This window comes from Zeus faber (genome assembly GCF_960531495.2).
Source record: "Zeus faber genome assembly, chromosome: 2".
Lineage (NCBI taxonomy): Eukaryota > Metazoa > Chordata > Actinopteri > Zeiformes > Zeidae > Zeus > Zeus faber.
Window position 1 is genome coordinate 36748672 of NC_137189.1, and position 21513 is coordinate 36770184.

General features: G+C 45.1%; 1 protein-coding gene across 1 annotated transcript in view; it reads right to left on the minus strand.

Moving 5' to 3' along the window:
* LOC307247988 (gamma-aminobutyric acid receptor subunit gamma-3-like) overlaps window positions 1–9609 on the minus strand; it is a gene marked incomplete at its 3' end in the record, with an annotated part of 124861 nt that extends 115252 nt beyond the window's left edge. Inside the window, exon 1 of the mRNA XM_080024169.1 lies at window positions 9465–9609. Within this exon, the coding sequence (XP_079880295.1) occupies window positions 9465–9558 (94 nt within the window). The 5' untranslated portion in view covers window positions 9559–9609. The remainder of the gene's footprint in view (window positions 1–9464) is intronic.
* Window positions 9610–21513: the final 11904 nt, after the last annotated feature.

Below are 21513 nucleotides of genomic sequence, written 5' to 3' on the forward strand. Positions count from 1 at the left end.
TGTTCCACGAAACGTTGGGGGGGGGGGGCGCGAAATGAAGAGAAGATGATAGAAAATTGAGAGGAGAGATAGAGAGGCTGTATGTGGGGGGAGCAGGGCTGATCGAGAGGGAAAAGGACGAGTCGGGAAAAAAACAGTGAAATGACAGAGTTTGGATGAAGGGGAGTTGAGGAGGGAGGGAGCAATGAGAGAGAAGTGCACTTTGAATGAGAGAGAGAGAGAGAAGAGGCTACAGCCGCATTTACTTACAAGGTCTTGGGCTCCTGTGCTTTCTGAAGCCCTGTCTACACTAATACAGATATCTTTCTAAATGGATATTTTCACCCTCCGTCTAAAAAAAAACAAAAAACCCCCATTATGCCCGCACGACCGTTTTACAAAATGTCTCCATACACACGAGGAGACAAAAACGACGACCAACGCTCAGTCTCGAAACGCCGCTGCCGCTAGACCTAGCAGTGCTAACCAAACGTAAACGAAGCGGTACACATCCGCCGTTGTTCTTGGTGTTGTTTCGGTTGCCGATTGAGATGTGACGTCAATTTTCCCCGGACCTTCCATTTCACATGTTCACACGGACACACAGAATTTTTAAGAAATCTGCATTGGGGTGTGGCGGCGGTGTGGTTTAAGCCACACCTGTCTTTGGTGGAGGTAACTGGGCCCGGCATTAGGGTGGCTGTTCGCCTGTTGCTCGTTGCTCGTGCCCCCATCCCCGCAGGAGGGGAGCCTCTGTCATGACACGTTGTACATCTGCTCCAGGGCTTGTTCCACCGAGCCCACTCGCTATAGTAAATTGGTATTCCAACATCGCCAATGCCTCATGCACTTTGGAAGGCGTTTAAAAAGATCTCGCTTTAGTGAAGCCGTTTGCATGTGGATGAGAGGCCAAAACTTCGATGAAAATGTTAGCATCAAAATAGTAAAATATCCATATCCGACAGGGCTGAGACACACCTGGCTTTTAGCATATTAGCTGCATACTAGCATGCTATTTAGTTCACCAAATTACCATTTAATGGGTCGGAAACCATAGCTTGCTCCGGTCATACTGTGTGTAAAACATGCCAGGTTGTCATAGTAGCTCTGGTGAACTATTATAGTATGCAAATGCTGCACACTGCGCGGGTATTAATATCCCACGACGCATTGGGACGACACAAGGAAAACTGTAGAGGACGGATCCGTCTAGATGGAAAAGCAATGGCAAAGGTTGGAAGGTGGAGGGCGGGTCGGATCGGTGACGAAAAGCCATCTGTTTTGTTATTTTACAATCAAACGGTAATAGAGATAGACGTTTACAAAAATGCACAGGGATAACATTTCCGTAAGGAATTATAAATAAGGGGAGCACGCACAGAGAACAGCCGAATCAGATTCAACTGACAAAACTCAGTGTCGGGTACAGCCCTAGAAATAATTAATAATAATCAGGCACACAAAAAAGAAATCCCCCGTAGGTTTAATGGACTGTCCCTCTCCCTTGCGCGCAAAGCTGCACACGGCCCTGGATATGACAAGTACTTTAAGGTTGGAGATATAATTCAGACAATATCCCGCCTCACATGACAATATCGATGCTATATCGATATCGTGACCACACCAGGCATATGCAAATTGCTGGTCCTAACCCCAATCGCCCGCCCCTAAATCATCACCGAGCAGAAGAACAACCAAACAAAACAATGGCGGAGAGAGATAAGAAAAAAAAGCAAAACAAAAGAAAGAAAGAAAAAAAAAACCACATTGTTGGCTTTTCATTCAGGCTATAATGACGCCTCACCCGCTGAGAGAAGGCGGACCAATGCAATCCGCTCTCATTAGCAACAGCAGCTGCTGGTGGGTGGCAATTACACACACACACACACACACACACACATACACACACACTATAGATTGTTAAATCAAAACACCTGGACGTGCTGGAACAACAAGCATGATCCATGGGGGCCCCACCTCACACCTTCCAGGACTTAAAGGATCTGCTGCTAACGTCTTGATGCCAGACACCACAGGACACCTTCAGAGGTCTTGTGGAGTCCATGCCTCCACGGGTCAGAGCTGTTTTGGCGGCACAAGGAGGAGCTACACAATATTAGTGGTTATTAGTGGTGGTTTTAATGTTGTGGCCGATCGGTGTATACAGTATATACAGTAAACACACAGTATATGCAAACACAAACACACCAACCCTCCCCCCACCTGACACACCCACCCCCCCATTTGTTTCAGTTTTTTTTTTCAGTTCTGCTGCTAATCAGTACGGTGGTAATGGATGATATGATTACGGGAACCGTGGTCAGTCACCCTTGATCGATAGCTTGTTAACTACGGACAATTAGCGCTGTGATTGAACACACACACGCACACACACATAGGAAAATTGCAAGACCGGCCGCAATTACGTCCATAACGCCAAAGCATTGTTCGGTTTCTAATCAGAATTGGGGTTAAGTTCAAGCGGTTACATCGAATTTAATGCGAGCTGTGCACGTAAGTATGGCAGTTTTGCCTACCACGCGCCACCCGGGTGGCGTGTTCATGGACCTCTGGCACAGAAACACAGTAGACAGCAGTTCATTGTAGAGAGTGGGCTGGTTGGAATAAGCCCAGGATCAGATAGACACATGTCATGACACGGGCTCCTCTCTTGAGGGTGTGTGGGGATGGGGGTTTTACCTGTTGCCCTTTAGCTCAACCAACGAGCAACAGGTGTACAGCCACTCTGATCCCAATTACCTAGATCCAGATCAGGTCTGGCTGCTCAAACCACACAATCACCACACCACATACCCCGGACACCAAACTGAGGCCAGGGAGAATACCTGGCCTAAGCCTACCCCGCCACCACCAGCAAGCAGAGAACAAAATATTAAAAGAAATGCCTAAAACAAACTCTGAAACAGGGTTGCTATACCTGAAAATAATAAAACACCGGACTCTGAAACAGGGTTCCCATACCTTAAACCAACAAACGTCCAAAAAAAGATTAACTGGTCGCCTTCCAGGGGACCTGGTTCCCCATAACACCACGGTCCACCGGCTTCCTTCCCCCAGGGTGAAGACAGACTGCCCCCTCCCCCCTTCCGGCGCGTGGGCCCTCGGGCTGCTGTGCTGGCTGGTGAAGGCATGGCCGGGCCTGGCTAGTGCGGGGGTTACTTGGGGCTGTCTGGCTGCTGGATGGTCCCGGCGGTGGTTGCTGGGTGGAGAAGCTAGTTGCCAGCGGTTACCTGTGGTGGTTGCTGCACCTGCTTCTCCCCCGGTCCTCCGCCGGATCCCCTGGATGCTGCTGCTGCTAGTCGGAAGAGTGTTGGTGCTGGGGCCGCCCGTTGACCCACTGGTGGCTCTAGGGCGTCTTGGGGCAGCTCATCTGTGTCCCTTCCCCGTGCCGGAGAGTCCCTGTTCAGGTGCCAGTGTGGCAGATTCGCCTACCACGCGCCACCCACGTGGCATTTTCAGGGACCTCCGGCACAGAGACACAGAAGACGGGGTTGTAGGCACCAGTTTATTGTAGAGAGTGGGCCAGTTGGAATAATCCCAGGAGCAGATAGACATGTGTCATGACAGGGCTCCTCTCCTGAGTGGGTATGGGGATGGGGGTTTTATCTGTTGCTCGTTAGACCGACCAACCAACCAGCAACAGGTATGCAGCCACTCTGATCCCAATCACCTAGATCCAGCTTAGGTGTGGCTGCTCAAACCACACCATCACTACACCACAGTAAGATTCCATTAAAAGAGAGTTATGTCTGAGCAAAAGTGTATTTTCTTATCTATTCAACTTGTCATGTGACGGTTAACTAGGCTGACACCAACTTAAGGCTGACACCAACTGCCTTACGATATTGCCTTACGAAATACATGTATATAGATTTAGTATATCGTCATATCAAACAGTCCTACTTCCAACGGTCGAAAAATAAGGCTTGGGCCAAAAAGATGAAAGATGAAAATTGTCCTTTGAGGGTTGTTGTGTTCATCAAGTGGATAGTACTGGTATAGCCAGTTATAGTTATGGAGAACTATAGATACTTTACCATAATAACTTCATCATCATCATTTCAGACGTTTTCTTAGCACCAGTCACATCAGCCGAGAACTAACTTCACTATAATTTAACACACACACACACACACACACACACACACACACACACACACACACACACACACACACACACACACACACACACACACACACACACACACACACACACACACACACACACACACAATATAAACTGTTGGATGGCACAGAATTTTCTTCAGCTCAATAATTCAAAATCAGAAATCATACTGTTCACCAAATTCTACCAGTCAAATTGAGAGTGGCCTTGGCACTCTGTCCCCAAATGTGAAGTAAGTTGCCAGAAACTTGGGAGAACTGTTAAACTTTGACTTCAACTTTGAACAACAAATAAAAATAAATTGTCCAGTCCTGCTTCCTTCAACTGAGAACCATTTGAATAATCAAATCAATATTCACACAGCAACCTGGAAAAAGTAATCCACGTCCTAATTCTCTCACAACTAGACTCCTGTAACTCCCTCCTTTCTGGCATCCACCAAAGGTCACTCGCCCGCCTCCGACAAGTTCAGAGCGCAGCAGCTCGGCTTCTTACTGGTTCCAAAAGACGGCATCACATCACCCCAATCCTGGCTTCTCTGCTTTGGCTCCTTGTTCGGTTCAGAATCGATTTGAACAATTTGCTGAACACTTTTAAAGCAGCTTCTGGGTCTGACTCCAAGCTACATAACAGATATGTTCACCCCTTATGAGCCAGGGCGCAGCCTCAGATCCTCAGGCGGGCGGAGCCCTCCTGTTCCAAAGTTTCGACTTAAAACTAAAGGTGACCGTGCCTTTTCTATCAGGGCCCCTCGACTTTGGAACAACCTGCCTGAGGAGATACGGCTGCAGCGTCAGTGACTTTTTTTTAAATCACTTCTTAAAACTCATTTTTATAGATCTGCTTTTATGTGATGTCGCCCCCTTTCTTCATCCACTCAATTTTGTTTTATTTTTTTTTTTCTTATTATCATATTGGATTTTTTTTATTGTCTCTTTATCCGCTATATCAATTTCATTCATCAATTGAATTCCTGTTTATTAATGTTCCTTTGCCTTTTATGATGATCTGAGCACTCTGCTTTTATCTCCTCTGTCAAAGCACTTTGTAAACTGTTTTAAAAGGTGCTATATAAACAAAGCTATTATTATTATTATTGTTATTATTATTATGTCACACACACTCAACACACAAACACACAAGGGTACACACACACACACACACACACACACAAGTGCAAAGACACCGTGATACACCTACATACAAATAACTACACACACATACATACATACATAGGCACACTGACAAACACACGCACACACACTACATTCCACACCTGCACACTCAGATACACATACACACACACAGGCCCATGCTAAAAGGTAAAACTTTCAAATGGAATACACACACACAAACACTCAACACACAAGGGCACACGCAAGGGCACACACACACACACACACACACACACACACACACACACACACACACACACACACACACACACACACACACACACACACACACACACACACACACACACACACACACACACAAAGAGCGATCGCTTAGATCCCACTGCGTGATCATGCGCTAACACCCAAAAGGGAAGTGACACAATAGGGACAGAGAGGCTTCTGATCGTCGGCAGGAAAGACGTGAAAGCGCAGAGACCTTAGAGTGTTTATCGGCTCAGGTGAGACTCCGCACAGTGGCTCCTGTGAAAGCCGGAACACAGCGGGAGCCAAAAGCCGAAAAACCTGAAAACCGAACTACTCCGAGACTGTCGTGGGGTCGATGGAATTCTCTTTCTCTGCGCTCTGCTTTGCTGTGCTTATGAGTGGAGATGGAAGGGTGCACCATTTTAATTTCTGAACCGTGAGCCTTTCCCTGTGACACCGTGCCCGCGGTAAAAATCTATATTGAAAAACGGAAGATTTAAACTTGAATTCACCTCACCTTATGTTGGCGCTGCGTGGTAGCAGACGGCCAAATGCTGTAATAATCCACCCAATGAGCCATTTCGTCAAGCGCCGCGTTCCGCCGTCGCGGTTTACACTCCCCCCTGACGGGCGCGCAAGTGACGTAGCGCACCGTGTCGGAAAATATTGGCGTGAGCGGTGCCGCCATGTCGCGAGTCGCCGGCAGAACTGCTTCACGGATGCATTATCAAAACATTTGGCCGTCTGCGACCGTGCAGCGCCAACATAAGGTGAATTAAAGTTGACGTCGCCAGTCTCGCAAATAAGTCGGACTTTGACGTGTTTCTTATTTTGCCTCTGCTGTCAATTCGAGAGCCCAGACAAGCGCCTTGCCCGGCTGCGACCACGTCAGAGGCTTTACCATGTGTTTTTATTTAATTGAATTTGAATAAACAAATATATTATTTTTTTCATATTCATATTCATTTAATATTCATATTATATATTGTATATTCAATTTATTAATTGAGTAAACAGAAAACAAAAGGGGGGGTTTACACTGTGAAATACCGTTTACTATTTTGCTAGAGGGGCGCGGTCAAGCACCGGCTGCGGACGACAGCGCGGTTCCCTTTCCTGGAGCCACCAAGCTGCCTCCACTCGGCGCCGACGGGTCCGGCTGGAGGCAGGGGGTCTTCATAATGTTTGTCTGTCTTACAGAGAGGAGCGGCGCACGGGCTCGTGAGCAGCCCGGCAGCGGAACGCCATTCCTCCCGCGACCGAGAGGATCATTATTACCCACAATTCTTAGAATAGTCCTCAGTGTAAGATACGGTGTCACTGTGGCCTGCGTGCCGCATAGTGAAATGAGCAATAAAACTCTCGACTTGACAATTCTGTCTGATATCAGGCAACAAAATTCCTGTTCAAAATATAACGGAATATAATGCAATACGGCTCTCAGGCACTCTGTATTGCTTTCAAATATTTGTTTTCCTGTAGATAAACTTTTCACATTTAATATTATCACCGCTGAATCAACACGGACGTCGGCATGATTGACTCTTGTTTGGGGAAGTAGGCTGCCTGGTCCATGCACAGATAGCTGTCTAAGGGGTGACTCAGAGAAAGGTGTTAAGAGTGTTAATTGAAATAATTGAGGATGGACAGGCATGCTAACATTGTGTGATGCTATTAACGGTGTAGTATCCCATAAATGGTATGCAGGCCTAAATCTGACCTCACTGATTCCAGTGTGTACACACACACACACACACACACACACACATATATATATATATATATATATATATATATATATATATATATATACACACACACACACACACACACACACACACACACACACACACACACACACCTAGCCTTGCCGCTAGCCCTTTCAGTTTATTTTTGCATTCTTGCCGAGGAAAGTTGGACCCCATCACCAAACAATGGAAACTGTGTATAGAGGACCACATACGTAACACAAACACGTTGAAGGTCTCTTCCTGATAAAGCACCAGCTGAATCAAATTCGACGTGTGTTCGTCTGTTTTTTTTTTTTTGTTTTACAAAAATAATCTCATGGACGTCCACTTTAACAATGAGCGTCCCGCCGAGATAGATGTGAGCGGGACGCGTAGCGATGTTCACTCCTTGTGGGAGTGAACATCTCTCCTTGAGTTGTGCACTTACCAATTTAATAGATGGCTCTGCTATCGACTGAGCCAAAACTATAAACACATACTTAATTTGGATGAAAAATAGCACTTCTGCCTTACTTGAAGCCTTATTTGAAACAACAAAAAAAAAAAAAAAAAAACGGCTCTCCAACACGGAGATAATCCTTAAAGTGTTATCTCCAAAAGCCAGCAGACGTCTGCTTTGAACAACAATGTGCTGATGACCAATTACACCAGCGACTCTCCAGAGCGGAGCTGCGAGTCGGTTGGCTCCGCTTAACCGCAAATAAACCCCCCCCCCCCAAAAAAAAAAGCAAGATTAAAATTTTACATTCATGCCGATTCATGAAAGGAAGGAATTCTTAATGTTTGTCCTTGTGTGTGTGTGTGTGTGTGTGTGTGTGTGTGTGTGTGTGTGTGTGTGTGTGATTCCGCACAGGGACTCTGCAGTGAGTTTCAACTTCATCCTCTCTTTATACGTCGACTTAAATGTCCTAAATATGTCTTTGAGTGAGCGTTGTCTTTCAGCCAGCACGTCTTCCAAGCGTTTACATACATGCCTGTGTGCGTGTGTGTGTGTGTGTGTGTGTGTGTGTGTGTGTGTTTCCGCGCGCTACGTTTCTGTCTTTGCGCGTGTCTCCGCCTTTTGTGGGTTTTTTTCTTTTTCCGCTGCGCCACGTTATCCTGCGACGAGTATTAACATTTCATGAACGACGCCGCGGTTTGTCAACTGGATCACATCAAATTTTCATCCCTAATTACGGAGGCAGCGCTGGAGGGAGATTCCCCCTCGCGCCGGGGCAAGCCGCCGCCTGATTAGACAGCCCGCGCACAGCGCGCGGCACCAGACGGAGCGGTGCCCGCAAACCTGCCGCCGATTCTGTACGGCACAAAGGAGAGGACGAGCGGCCCCTACCACGGCGGTCTCAAAAGCACGTCGGCCATCTCGAAGGGTGTCTTGACGGAAGCGATGGAAGGGAAATTCTTTAAAAGGGCTTTTAGGCTCTCCACAGACCCTTCGCGGCTCAATAAGCGGTACGCCGATAACGTTGGTCTCCATTGGCTTTTCCCCAGCGGACTACTCAGGGTCTCCGGTTTGCCTTAACTTCAGTTTAACAGCGGTTAGAGGCGACCCATTCCGGCTCTTAATTCAAAAGGGCACCAACGCATGACGCCCCCTAAAGGCGAGATGGACAGATAGACCATGCGATGGCCGACATATGACGCCACCTATTAAGGGTTCATTAGACTGTTACTTCACTGAACTCTACATTCCACAACGTTCCACTTAAATTCCAGTCGCTGAAATGTCCAAGGAGGATTTTTTTTAAGCCACCACTGAAGTAAATAAATGCCTCAAAGGCAGCCCACCCTTATGACCCAGGACCGCAGCGACCCACACTTCAGCACCTCGGAGAGCGCCGACAGTGGCCCAGCACATTGCGGGTTTATTGGGGTTTCCTGTACTTAGCACCGATGGAAATCAGTCACTCAGAGTCGGTATCGGCTGCTTCCGAGCTAAATGTGTTTCGTTCCTTCAGTTCGGTCAACATGGATGCCAGCGGCAAATGTGTGTTTGTTTGGCAGCTTGTGAATTCTGAAGGCCACAAAACAAAACGTTGACACAACACAAACCCCGATGGTCGTAAATCGCCATTCCTTTGCACGTTTCCAAGTAGGTCACATTTTTCCCAGTTCTGACGTCAATGGAACTCCAGCACATTGCACATTTCTGGGGGTATTTCCTGTTCGCCCAGGCCGACAGGAAGTGGGTCAAAAAGCCAAACTTACCACCGATGTCGGGGCGCAGGGTCTTGTCGTATTCCCTGAGTAAGTTGTTCAGGATGTTGGTGGCGTCTGCCTGGTGGGTCCTCGGCACCAGCATTTGATTGACGTTGTGGTGGTCCTCGTAGTCATCGTCAGTGTATTCAAGTTTATCCGAGCTAATGGGGAAGGAGGAGGAGGAGGATGAGAATCTTCTTTTTAGATTTCTTCAAGATTATCACTGATCGGGTCAACTATGTGTTGACAGCAAAGCATAAAGATGGAAGAAGATCTGTGTCGGAGAATAGAGGATGTATTAGTGTTGAGCAACTTGAGTGTTGAATTGGCCTTGTAGATAGATGGATAGATAGATAGATAGATAGATAGATAGATAGATAGATAGATAGATAGATAGATAGATAGATAGATAGATAGATAGATAGATGGATAGATAAACTGATAGATAGATACTATAGATAGATAGATAGATAGATAGATAGATAAACTGATAGATAGATAGATAGATAGATAGATAGATAGATAGATAGATAGATAGATAGATAGATAGATAGATAGATAGATAGATAGATAAACTGATAGATAGATAGATAGATAGATAGATAGATAGATAGATAGATAGATAGATAGATAGACAGACAGACGGACAGACAGACACACAGACAGACAGATAGATAGATAAACTGATAGATAGTTAGATAAACTGATAGATAGATAGATAGATAGATAGATAAACTGATAGATAGATAGATAGATAGATAGATAGATAGATAGATAGATAGATAGATAGATAGATACTGTACATATATACTATAGCTAAATAGATACTGTACATGGATACTATAGATAGATAGATACTGTACATGGATACTGTAGATAGATACTGTACATATATACTATAGATAGATAGATACTGTACATGGATACTGTAGATAGATACTGTACATATATACTATAGATAGATAGATACTGTACATGGATACTGTAGATAGATACTGTACATGATACTATAGATAGATACTGTATATATTTACTATAGATAGATAGATACTGTACATGGATACTATAGATAGATAGCTGCTATACATGGATACTATAGATAGATCGATACTGTACATATATACTATAGATAGATACTGTACATGGATACTATAGAGAGATACTGTACATATATACTATAGATAGATAGCTGCTATACATGGATACTATAGACAGATACTGTACATGGATACTATAGACAGATACTGTACATGGATACTATAGACAGATACTGTACATGGATACTATAGACAGATACTGTACATATATACTATAGATAGATAGATACTGTACATGGATACTGTAGATAGATACTGTACATGATACTATAGATAGATACTGTATATATATACTATAGATAGATAGATAGATACTGTACATGGATACTATAGATAGATAGCTGCTATACATGGATACTATAGATAGATCGATACTGTACATATATACTATAGATAGATACTGTACATGGATACTATAGAGAGATACTGTACATATATACTATAGATAGATAGCTGCTATACATGGATACTATAGACAGATACTGTACATGGATACTATAGACAGATACTGTACATGGATACTATAGACAGATACTGTACATATATACTATAGATACATAGAGTATCAGCTCAGTCGCAGTAAACAGATGCGAGGACGTGTGTGCGCGTGCATGTGCGGAGCCTCTCCACGCAGACGACGTGTGGTGAAGCCAGAGCACCGTGACGCCACCGTCACGCAGGTCCACCCTGCAAGACGCTCTGAAAGCACCGAGCTCATCCTCATCCAACCCCCCGCGGCCAACAACTTTAACCACGCAAAACACAATGAAGCGCTGATCCTTTGTGTGTGCGTGTGTGTATATATATATATATATATATACATAGGATATTTAAATACAATAAAAAAAATATATACAAAACATGCACATCTGACTTACCGAGCACCGTGGACGACGATAAGTAATAAGACCACGCACGCAAACTTGTTTCCCATTTTCCAAGGGCGCAGGATCTCACCTCGCGAAATCACTAAACCAAGAAGAAGAAGAGGAAGAAGAGAGAGGGGGGGTGGGGAGCGGTGGGTGGGGGTGGCTGGGTGGTGGGCGTGGGGGTTCGCGGGGATTTTCTCTCGGTGGGCGACGCGCGTCGATAAATCAGAGCTCAATAAATCCGTCTCCTCAACTTCCTCACACGCCCACGCACTTTCCCCCGCGTGTCATCTCTGATCTGAGCGCGGTCCAGGGCTGCTGCCGTGGGGACGACGATTGCCTGTTGTTGTTGTTGTTGTTGTTGTTGGTTTTTTTCTTTTGTTGTTTGTTTGTTTGTTTGTTTGCTTCCAAATGAAGCGAATGAAGCAAACCAAGCGAACGAAGCAGCAGCACCTCCTCCCTCTCACGCCGCCGCGCCGATGTGCGCTCCGGAGCCAACACGTGGGGGACTAGTGGTGCGAGACTCGCAAACGATTCGTTCGGAGCGAACGGATCTTTGATAATGACTCGGTGGTCGCAGGAGCAGTGACGGCAAGTTGGGGGGGGGAGAGCTTTGGCAACCTCAACCGGTTTAACGATCATTTATTTTCTAATGCCATCTTACTTGGCCATCTTCAGTGCTCGATCGCACCTCCTGTTTCAAGTTCAAGTTCAAGTTCAAGAGATTCTTTGTTACACACATATGGAGACGTATTTGAAATACAGAGCGGGCCAGCTCACGTCGCAAGGATTTTGCGCACTGCTGCCCCCACAGCAAGAAGGTCCTGGGTTCCATTCCCGCCTGGGGCGCTGTTGGCACCGTGCTCCCGGGCGGGTTATCCCCCGAATAGGAGCCTCCCTGTGTGGAGTTTGCATGTTCTCCCCGTGCTCACGTGGGGTTTCCTCCACGTCAGTTAGGACACCCCCCCCCCCCCCAAAAAAAACATGCACCCATCATCGTCTGACCAGCGATGGACATATGGTACCAGGTCCCCGGGCGCGTCCACGAATGCTGCCCACTGCTCCTGGCTGTGCCCCCGTGGAGGAAGGACAAGCCAAGGATGGGTTAAATGCAGAGGCCTCATTCCACGTGTGTGTGTGTGCGTGCATGTGTTGTAGTGTGGTGCGCTGTGTGACAATTAAAGATTCTTCTTCTTCTTCCCTTCATTTTTGTACCTTTGGAGTTCCTTTCGTAAATGTGAATTTATATCAAGTTGACATGCTGTAAAATATATTATTATTGTTATTATTATTATTATTATTATTATTATTATTATTATTATTATAAACATATGGACATGACCGGAGGCTTTGCGTGCATCCTAGTTTGCGCCTTCTATTTTGCTCCGTTTTCGGTCGCAACAGCCGGTTCCGCTCGTCATCCTCTCCACCAGTTGTGGTCGGCCGTCGTCGGGTCAAGCCTGCTGCTACTGTCCTGCTCCTGTGGACGACAGAGCGTCCGCATGGGGTCAGGGGGCGGCAGGAAGTGATGCTGCGTTCCTCCGGCGTCGGAAATCGGTCACTCAGGGTCAGTATCGACCCAGCTCCCGAAAGGAATCTGTTTGATGGCTTCCGTTCGGCAACCGTGGACGCCAGCAGCCAATGTGTGCGGTTTGGCGGCTTGTGGAAAGCTTGTGAAAGCTACGACACAGATGTTGACGGAGCACAAAGCCCGACCCCAACGGTCGTGAACTCCTTTGCACTTTTCACAGTAGGAGGTCACATTTTTTTTTCCCGAATTCTGACTCCAATGACGCTCAGCATTATAATATACGTCTGTATTATAACTGTTAATAAAATCAATATTCTAAAATGCCTGGTGGTGTGTGTGTGTGTGTGTGTGTGTGTGTGTGTGTGTGTGTGTGCGTGTGTGTGTGGGAGGTCTACAGTAGGTGGGAATAGCTCTCTTGTGTTGCAAGACCAAAATTGCAAGTCTACCAGCTCTATGTTCGCCGCAACAATCATAAAAAAAAACAAAAAACCGTGTGCCGCAGCAGAAAGAAGTTTGGGGGGAAAAAACGCGACGTAAAAAAACAACAGGATCGCACGAACGAGAAGCCGGAAAAGTGCAACGACTCGTCTTTCCGGCGAGTGACGCGTCAAGAACCGACTCTGGGAAAAAAAAAAAAAGATTGGAGCCGTTGGAGCCGCGGAGCCCGGAGAGGTGAGCGAGGACGGCGTGCGTCGCCCGCTTCATACCCCTTATACCTGACTTTACACCTCCAACACGTGAGACAGGTAATTCAACGTAATGCTGGTTGCTCCCCCCCCCCAGCGCGCGTGCCCGCCGGGGCATTCGTTCGAAAAGCGCGTGGTGTGTGAGTGGCTATGACGTCACACGTGTGCTTCGTTAATAGGCGTACAACTACTAATGATTATTAGTGGCTTTCGTTTGAATCATTTGCATTTGCGTTTGTAAATGTAAATTATTCAATTTCATTTATATATACATATATAAATGTAGAGAGGGGGGAGAAAGAAAGAGAGAGAGAGAGAGAGAGAGAGAGAGAGAGAGAGAGAGAATAAGATATATTAATATAATTATCATCTCAACATAATGTGATGATATAATTTAAAATAAGATAAATCTTCTGAATATGCACAGAAGAGCCTAAAGGACGCATTTTGCCGCCAGCCTGTACGTTTTTATTTATTTTTTTTCTCAATAAAAGTTGGTCGAAATGGAAAGACTACAGCGCCTCCTGGCGGTGGATTCGGGCATTGCATCGCATTGCCAAAACAGCAAACTTGAAAAAGCATGTCGAATTTCACTGCAGGAAATCTACAGTAACTAAGAGATTAACCTGGTGACTCTGTCCGACTCTAATCCCGGAAGAACATATTAATGCCAACGCACGTGTGTGTTTGTGCATGTGTGTGTGTGTGTGTGTGTGTGTATGTGTGTGTGTGTGGGTGTGGGTGTGTGTGGGTGTGTGGAGTGAGAGATAGGGAGAGAGAGAAATTTTCTCATTTTTATTTTAGGCTGTGTATGTATCTGTATCTAATATACATTTCCATATCTGCCCATTAACTGCAACTTTTACATTATTCGGTTATCTTTGCTCAGCAAAGCGTGTGTGTGTGTGTGTGTGTGTCTGCACCAGTGCGTGTGCACGTGTGTGTGTGTCTATATTTATTTATTGTATTTTTTTACTCACTAACATTTCAATTTTTCTGTTCTGATTTTCGGTTAGGTCAGAAAATGTTTGTTTTCCCTTTGATTCTGCAATGTAAACATATGTTTCTCATCGCAATGTAAGTCCTTTGAATTTAATTGAATTTAATTGAAGAGAGAGAGAGAGAGAGAGAGAGAGTGTGATGGCGGTGCTATTATTATAAGCACTTAATCTGGATCCAGATCCGTCCAACCACGCCTTGCAGCCAGCTCTCCTCCTCCATGACCTAAGTGCAGTGAAAGCCCCACGGCCCGTCCCACCCTAGCACCGGACGCAACCCCCCAGAATCACACTCCAAGTTACAATTTCCCAAAATATACTTTTGTACAGCAAACGACGTGTTTCTTTTTTTTTTTCTTTTTTTTTTTCCTCATTTCATCATTTATTCAACTCAAATGTGCAAAATAAACCGTATCACAAAAAAAAGCCACGGAGAAGAAGTTTGCTTACAATGGCTGCCGTCCACGCCGCAGTACAGTTCGGCATTTGCTAAAAAGGCAAGAAGAAGAAAACGGGTTCGTGTGTCAAGACAATCGATGGCTGTGGCAAAGGTTTCCTGCGCCCGATCTAGCCCGTTTAGCTGCAAGTCTGCCCCCCCCCCCCCAAAAAAAAATATACACATAGACAATCCAAAATGTGTCCCAGACCCCTTACGCACGGTGGCGGCCACAACTGTCCAGACAGTACAGCAGGTAAAAAGAAAAAGGAAATGAAAAACGAGCATTTGTCATCCGTCTGGTGGTCGGGTGGGGGGCCTTAAATCTGAGGGAGCAGAGTCTCTCTCTCTCTCTCTCTCTCTCTCTCTCTCTCTCTATGGTTGTGTGCGCAGGAGTGTTCGGGGCGGATGGACGGGCGGAGGGAAAAAGTTGGCCAGGGCAGATTCGGACTGACTGATGAATGGATGGATGGATGGATGGATGGACGGCTGGAAGGATGGCTGGCTGGACGGATGGGTGGATGGATGGATAGATGGATGTACGGATGGATAGATGGATGGATGGCTGGCTGGCTGGATGGATAGATGTACGTACGGATGGATGGATGGCTGGCTCGAGGGATGGATGGATGTACGGCTGGATGGATGTACGGCTGGATGGATGGATGGATGGATGGATGGACGGCTGGATGGATGGATGGATGGAAGGCTGGATGGACGGATGGATAGATGGACGTACGGATGGATGGATGGATGGCTGGCTCGAGGGATGGATGGATGGATGGATGTATGGCTGGATGGATGGATGGATGGACGGCTGGGTGGATGGACGGCTGGATGGATGGATGGACGTACGGATGGATAGATGGATGCATGGCTGGCTGGATGGATAGATGGACGTACGGATGGATAGATGGATGTATGGCTGGCTCGATGGATGGATAGATGGACGTACGGATGGATGGATGGATGGATGTGCCGCTGGATGGATGGATGGACGGCTGGATGGATGGATGGATGGATGGAAGGCTGGATGGACGGATGGATAGATGGACGTACGGATGGATGGATGGATGGCTGGCTCGAGGGAATGGATGGATGGATGGATGTATGGCTGGATGGATGGATGGATGGACGACTGGATGGATGGACGGCTGGATGGATGGATGGATGGATGGACGGCTGGATGGATGGATGGATGGAAGGCTGGATGGACGGATGGATAGATGGACGTACGGATGGATGGATGGATGGATGGCTCGAGGGATGGATTGATGTATGGCTGGATGGATGGATGGACGGCTGGGTGGATGGACGGCTGGATGGATGGATGGACGTACGGATGGATAGATGGATGCATGGCTGGCTGGATGGATAGATGGACGTACGGATGGATAGATGGATGTATGGCTGGCTCGATGGATGGATAGATGGACGTACGGATGGATGGATGGATGGATGTGCGGCTGGATGGATGGATGGACGGATGGATGGATGGATGGATGGAAGGCTGGATGGACGGATGGATAGATGGACGTACGGATGGATGGATGGATGGCTGGCTCGAGGGATGGATGTATGGCTGGATGGATGGATGGATGGACGGCTGGATGGATGGACGGCTGGATGGATGGATGGATGGACGGCTGGATGGATGGATGGAAGGCTGGATGGACGGATGGATAGATGGATGTACGGATGGATGGATGGATGGCTCGAGGGATGGATGGATGGATGTATGGCTGGATGGATGGATGGACGGCTGGATGGATGGACGGCTGGATGGATGGATGGGCGGCTGGATGGATGGATGGACGGCTGGATGGATGGACGGCTGGATGGATGGATGGATGGATGGATGGATGGATGGATAGATAGCAGCCCTATCCTTCCCTATCCCTGCGCTCCGATTATCTGTCTCTTCCTGGACAGAGCCGAGCGGTCATTCTTAAACCGGGGAAATTGGAAGCTGGGACGTCTTCTCTGCCTCCTCCTCCTCTTCGTCTTCCTCTTCTTCTTCTTCTTCTTCTTCTTCTTCTTCTTCTTCTTCTTCTTCCTCTTCTTCCTCTTCTTCTTCTTCTTCTTCTTCTTCTTCCTCTTCTTCTTCTTCTTCTTCTTCCTCTTCTTCCTCTTCTTCTTCTTCTTCTTCTCCTCCTTCTTATCACGGTTCCATCACCACAACCTCGTGCTGCCGGTGGCTTTCGCGGCTGTCCCCAGGGAAACAGGGGCCAAACCCTTCGGACCCTCTTGCATATCTAAGCACGCTAGATGTCAGGAGCTCCATCCGCCCCAAACTGCCCCAAAGTCTCCAGTGTTCCACACGAGGAATAGATGGAAGGGATGGGAGTCGGTAGGGACTGCTGCGTTTGACATCGGGGCGGGGGAAATACAGTAGGTATTGTATGCAAGATCAAAATTGCAAGGAGGGCCGCCCCTGGATGAGAACTTTCTCCATCGGATCCATTGGATAACTTTGCTGTAGACCAGGGGTGGCCAACCAGTCAGAGACTAAGAGCCACTTTTTTTACTGTGTTACTGCAAAGAGCCACATCATACACATGGGCACACATGAACATCACCCCATCCCTTCCTCACACACACACACACAGACCTCGGCTCAGCCAGATTTATTGTAAATGTCACACACCAACATGATAATGACAGAAATTGTCTCCTAGCCCCCGCGACCCGACTAAGGATAATCGGTTGAAGATGGATGGATGGATGGAGTACTAAGACCACAGGCCAGTTATTTTCACCAATTAACATTGTGTGCACTGTCTCACACACACAAACTCTCAGTTCAAAAAGTACTGTTGTTTATTTATTCATAGAGGGAGGAATTGGACTTCGGGTTTAATGACAAGGATGTATTTTTTTCATGTTGGGTCAATTTATTCAATAGTGTCCCTTAAACCCTAACCTTTCAGAATCAGTTTTGGCTCTTGCCTACCATACACGATCTGATGCTTTGGCCATCCACATATACCTGGGACTAGGTGTTCCGGAGTCCTGGCCACATTTTTGAAAAAAAAAAAGTAAGTACTGTAAGTACTGAAAGTACTGCGTTTCCGCGGTATACCTCTCAGTTCAACCAAGTCCACAAACAAAAATATAATAATTAACAATAGCGTTTTTCTCTTACTATGCATGTTGCTTGGTGGGACTTCTGGCATTCCTTGTCTTGAACAACGCTCTTCAAATCTGGCTTGAATTCCGTTGTTGCCACTCGAAGCAATTCTTTCACATGGGTGTCATTGACAGTATCTTAAGCGCAGCCCGTTTGACATTGGGGCATTTTTCCATTGGCACACTTTTCCAGAACTCAATGGTCCCTTCCCTTAAAGCAGCTTTCAGTCGGTCCTCCTCCTGCAGCTCGCGAGTCGCGACACACACACACACACACACACACACACACACACACACACACACACACACACACACACCCCTCCAGCCCTCACAGTTCTCCATCGGAGATGTTCGATACGCAACGCAATTCACCAGCCGATCCATCTTATATGTTGACTACTAACCATGTCAATAGTGTTGAAAATAAACTTCCAAATGTTTTTGAATCTTATTTGGTGTTTTATTAGTCCTAATGCCGCGTTAGACGCGTTCCAGGCGACTGGAACGCGTCTATACGTTGACTTTGTATGGAGGGGCGCCGCCCCGGCGCTTTTGGTGTAAACGCGGCATTAGGACTAATAAAACAGGCGTTAATGGGACATGACTCCTGCTGCTGTCCGCTTTGAGTAAATGAGGAAGTGATCCGCGGTGGAAAACGAGTGATATATCATAGCGATTTTATAATCACAATAGGGAATGAATGGCTGCGCTTTTTTTTTTCTGAGTTTTTGACGCTTGTCATGTGAAAGAGCCGCATGAAACCAGCCAAAGAGCCGCATGAGGCTCGCGAGCCGCGGGTTGGCGAGTGGGTGGACGAGTGGGTTGGGTGGGAAATGTTAGCTCGCTCAGCTCCGTGGAGACTTTTGGTGGATAGACAGATCGATGGAGAGATGGATGGATGGATAAAAGTTACCCCTTTAGCCATTATATATTTTCCAAACTCCTGAGTAGAAGCAAAAATAGAGGGCTTCCGAGCGAGAGAGCACACCAAGTGCAGCAATCTGCCCAAATGCACCCCCAGCTCTTTCTGAGTTCCTTTGATCAAAGCATAAAAAATAAAATAAATAATAATAATAATGATAATAGTAATAAAATAATAATGATCATAATAATAATAATGATAATACTACGACTACTACTACTACTAATAATAATAATAATAATGATAATAATAAATATAGCTGCAGGTCGCAATACACAAGGTCCAGGTTAGTTGTGTTAGATACAAATCACAGTTTCCCGAGTTCCCGTAAAACATACTCACTGATCATTATCGTATCGACTATCGTGTCAATTTCAAATTTTTGGGGTTCCCATGGAACCGAGCATCAGGTCGCGCCGTCGCTCATCTTCACGTCACCGTTACGACGGAAAACAATTTACAGTTTTCCGAGCGTGCGCCGAACGCAGCATCAGCTCCTTGAAGCAGCGTCGATCCTGCACGAAGCAACCACCACACACCAAGGGAGTCTACACGATGCACCTCGCCGGATGCGAATGCCCCCCCCAGAGATGCACCCTGCACATGTATGATCATATTGAATGATGATATTACAAAGCGCCCCGCTCCACAAATGACGGTAATCACAGGATGCCAGCGTTCTGGGACTTCCAGTACATTTGCAACGTTTCTTTAGGTTTCAATTTACCGCTCCGAATGTAGACGCCGGAAGTTCCCCGCTTCAAACGAGACGTCAACCACGTCGTCCCTGGGTTTGGTGGTTGGTGTGCACCAGAGACTTTTACCCTGTGAAGTAATAATAGAAATCTGTACAATTTATACAAAAATGTATACAAAAACATTAGATATAACGAAATTACAGGTACTCCTCACTTAACAACCGAGTTCAGTTCCCATGACCAGGTTGTAAAGTGAATTGGTGGATAAGCGAGGACCCGTGTTATGTCACGGTAAAGGGGGCGTGGCCATTGAGAACGCTAGTGTAGTGAATACTGACAAACTGAGGGAACGACACTGACACTGAGAACGGTGATGAGATGTATACAGTGTATATAGTTTATATAGTTTATATATTGTATATAGTATATATAGTATATATAGTGTATATATATATTGTATATAGTATATATAGTATATAAAGTATATATATTGTATATAGTATATATAGTATATAAAGTCTATAAAGTATATATATTGTATATAGTGTATATATAGTATATATAGTGTATAAAGTATATATATTGTATATAGTATATATAGTATATATAGTGTATATATATATTGTATATAGACTATATAGTATATAAAGTATATATATTGTATATAGTGTATATATAGTATATATAGTGTATATAGTATAGTATATATAGTGTATGTAGTATATATAGTATATATAGTATATATAGTATATAAAGTGTATAAAGTATATATATTGTATATAGTATATATACTATATAAAGTGTATAAAGTATATATATTGTATATAGTATATATAGTGTATATAGTATAGTATATATAGTGTATGTAGTATATATAGTGTCTATAGTATATATAGTGTATATAGTATATATAGTGTATATAGTATATATAGTACATATAGTATATATAGTGTATATAGTATAGTATATATAGTGTATGTAGTTTATATAGTGTTTATAGTGTATATAGTATATATTTTGTATATAGTATATATAGTACATATAGTATATATAGTGTATATAGTATAGTATATATAGTGTATGTAGTATAGTGTCTATAGTATATATAGTGTATATAGTATATATAGTACATATAGTATATATAGTGTATATAGTTTAGTATATATAGTGTATGTAGTATAGTGTCTATAGTATATATAGTGTATATAGTATATATAGTGTATGTAGTATATATAGTACATATAGTATATATAGTGTATATAGTATATATAGTGTCTATAGTATATATAGTGTATGTAGTATATATAGTACATATAGTATATATAGTGTCTATAGTATATATAGTGTATGTAGTATATATAGTGTATATAGTATATATAGTGTATATAGTATATATAGTGTATATGGTATATATAGTGTATATAGTATATATAGTGTATATAGTATATATAGTATACACTTCTTACGAGCAACAGGCGTACAGCCACACTGTTCCTGGGTCCACTGACCTAGACCCAAGACAGATGTGGCTGCTCAAATCACACCCTCCCCCCACCACAGTGACGTCTCAGCGTCGGTGATGCAGGCCGTGGTCCACCGCGTTCTTCCCTCTGCTCGGACAGTGAGTGAATCCGCTCGTATTTCGGGGGTTCGTGTCTCCTATTCCCGCGTGTGCTGTGTCGCGCAATGATT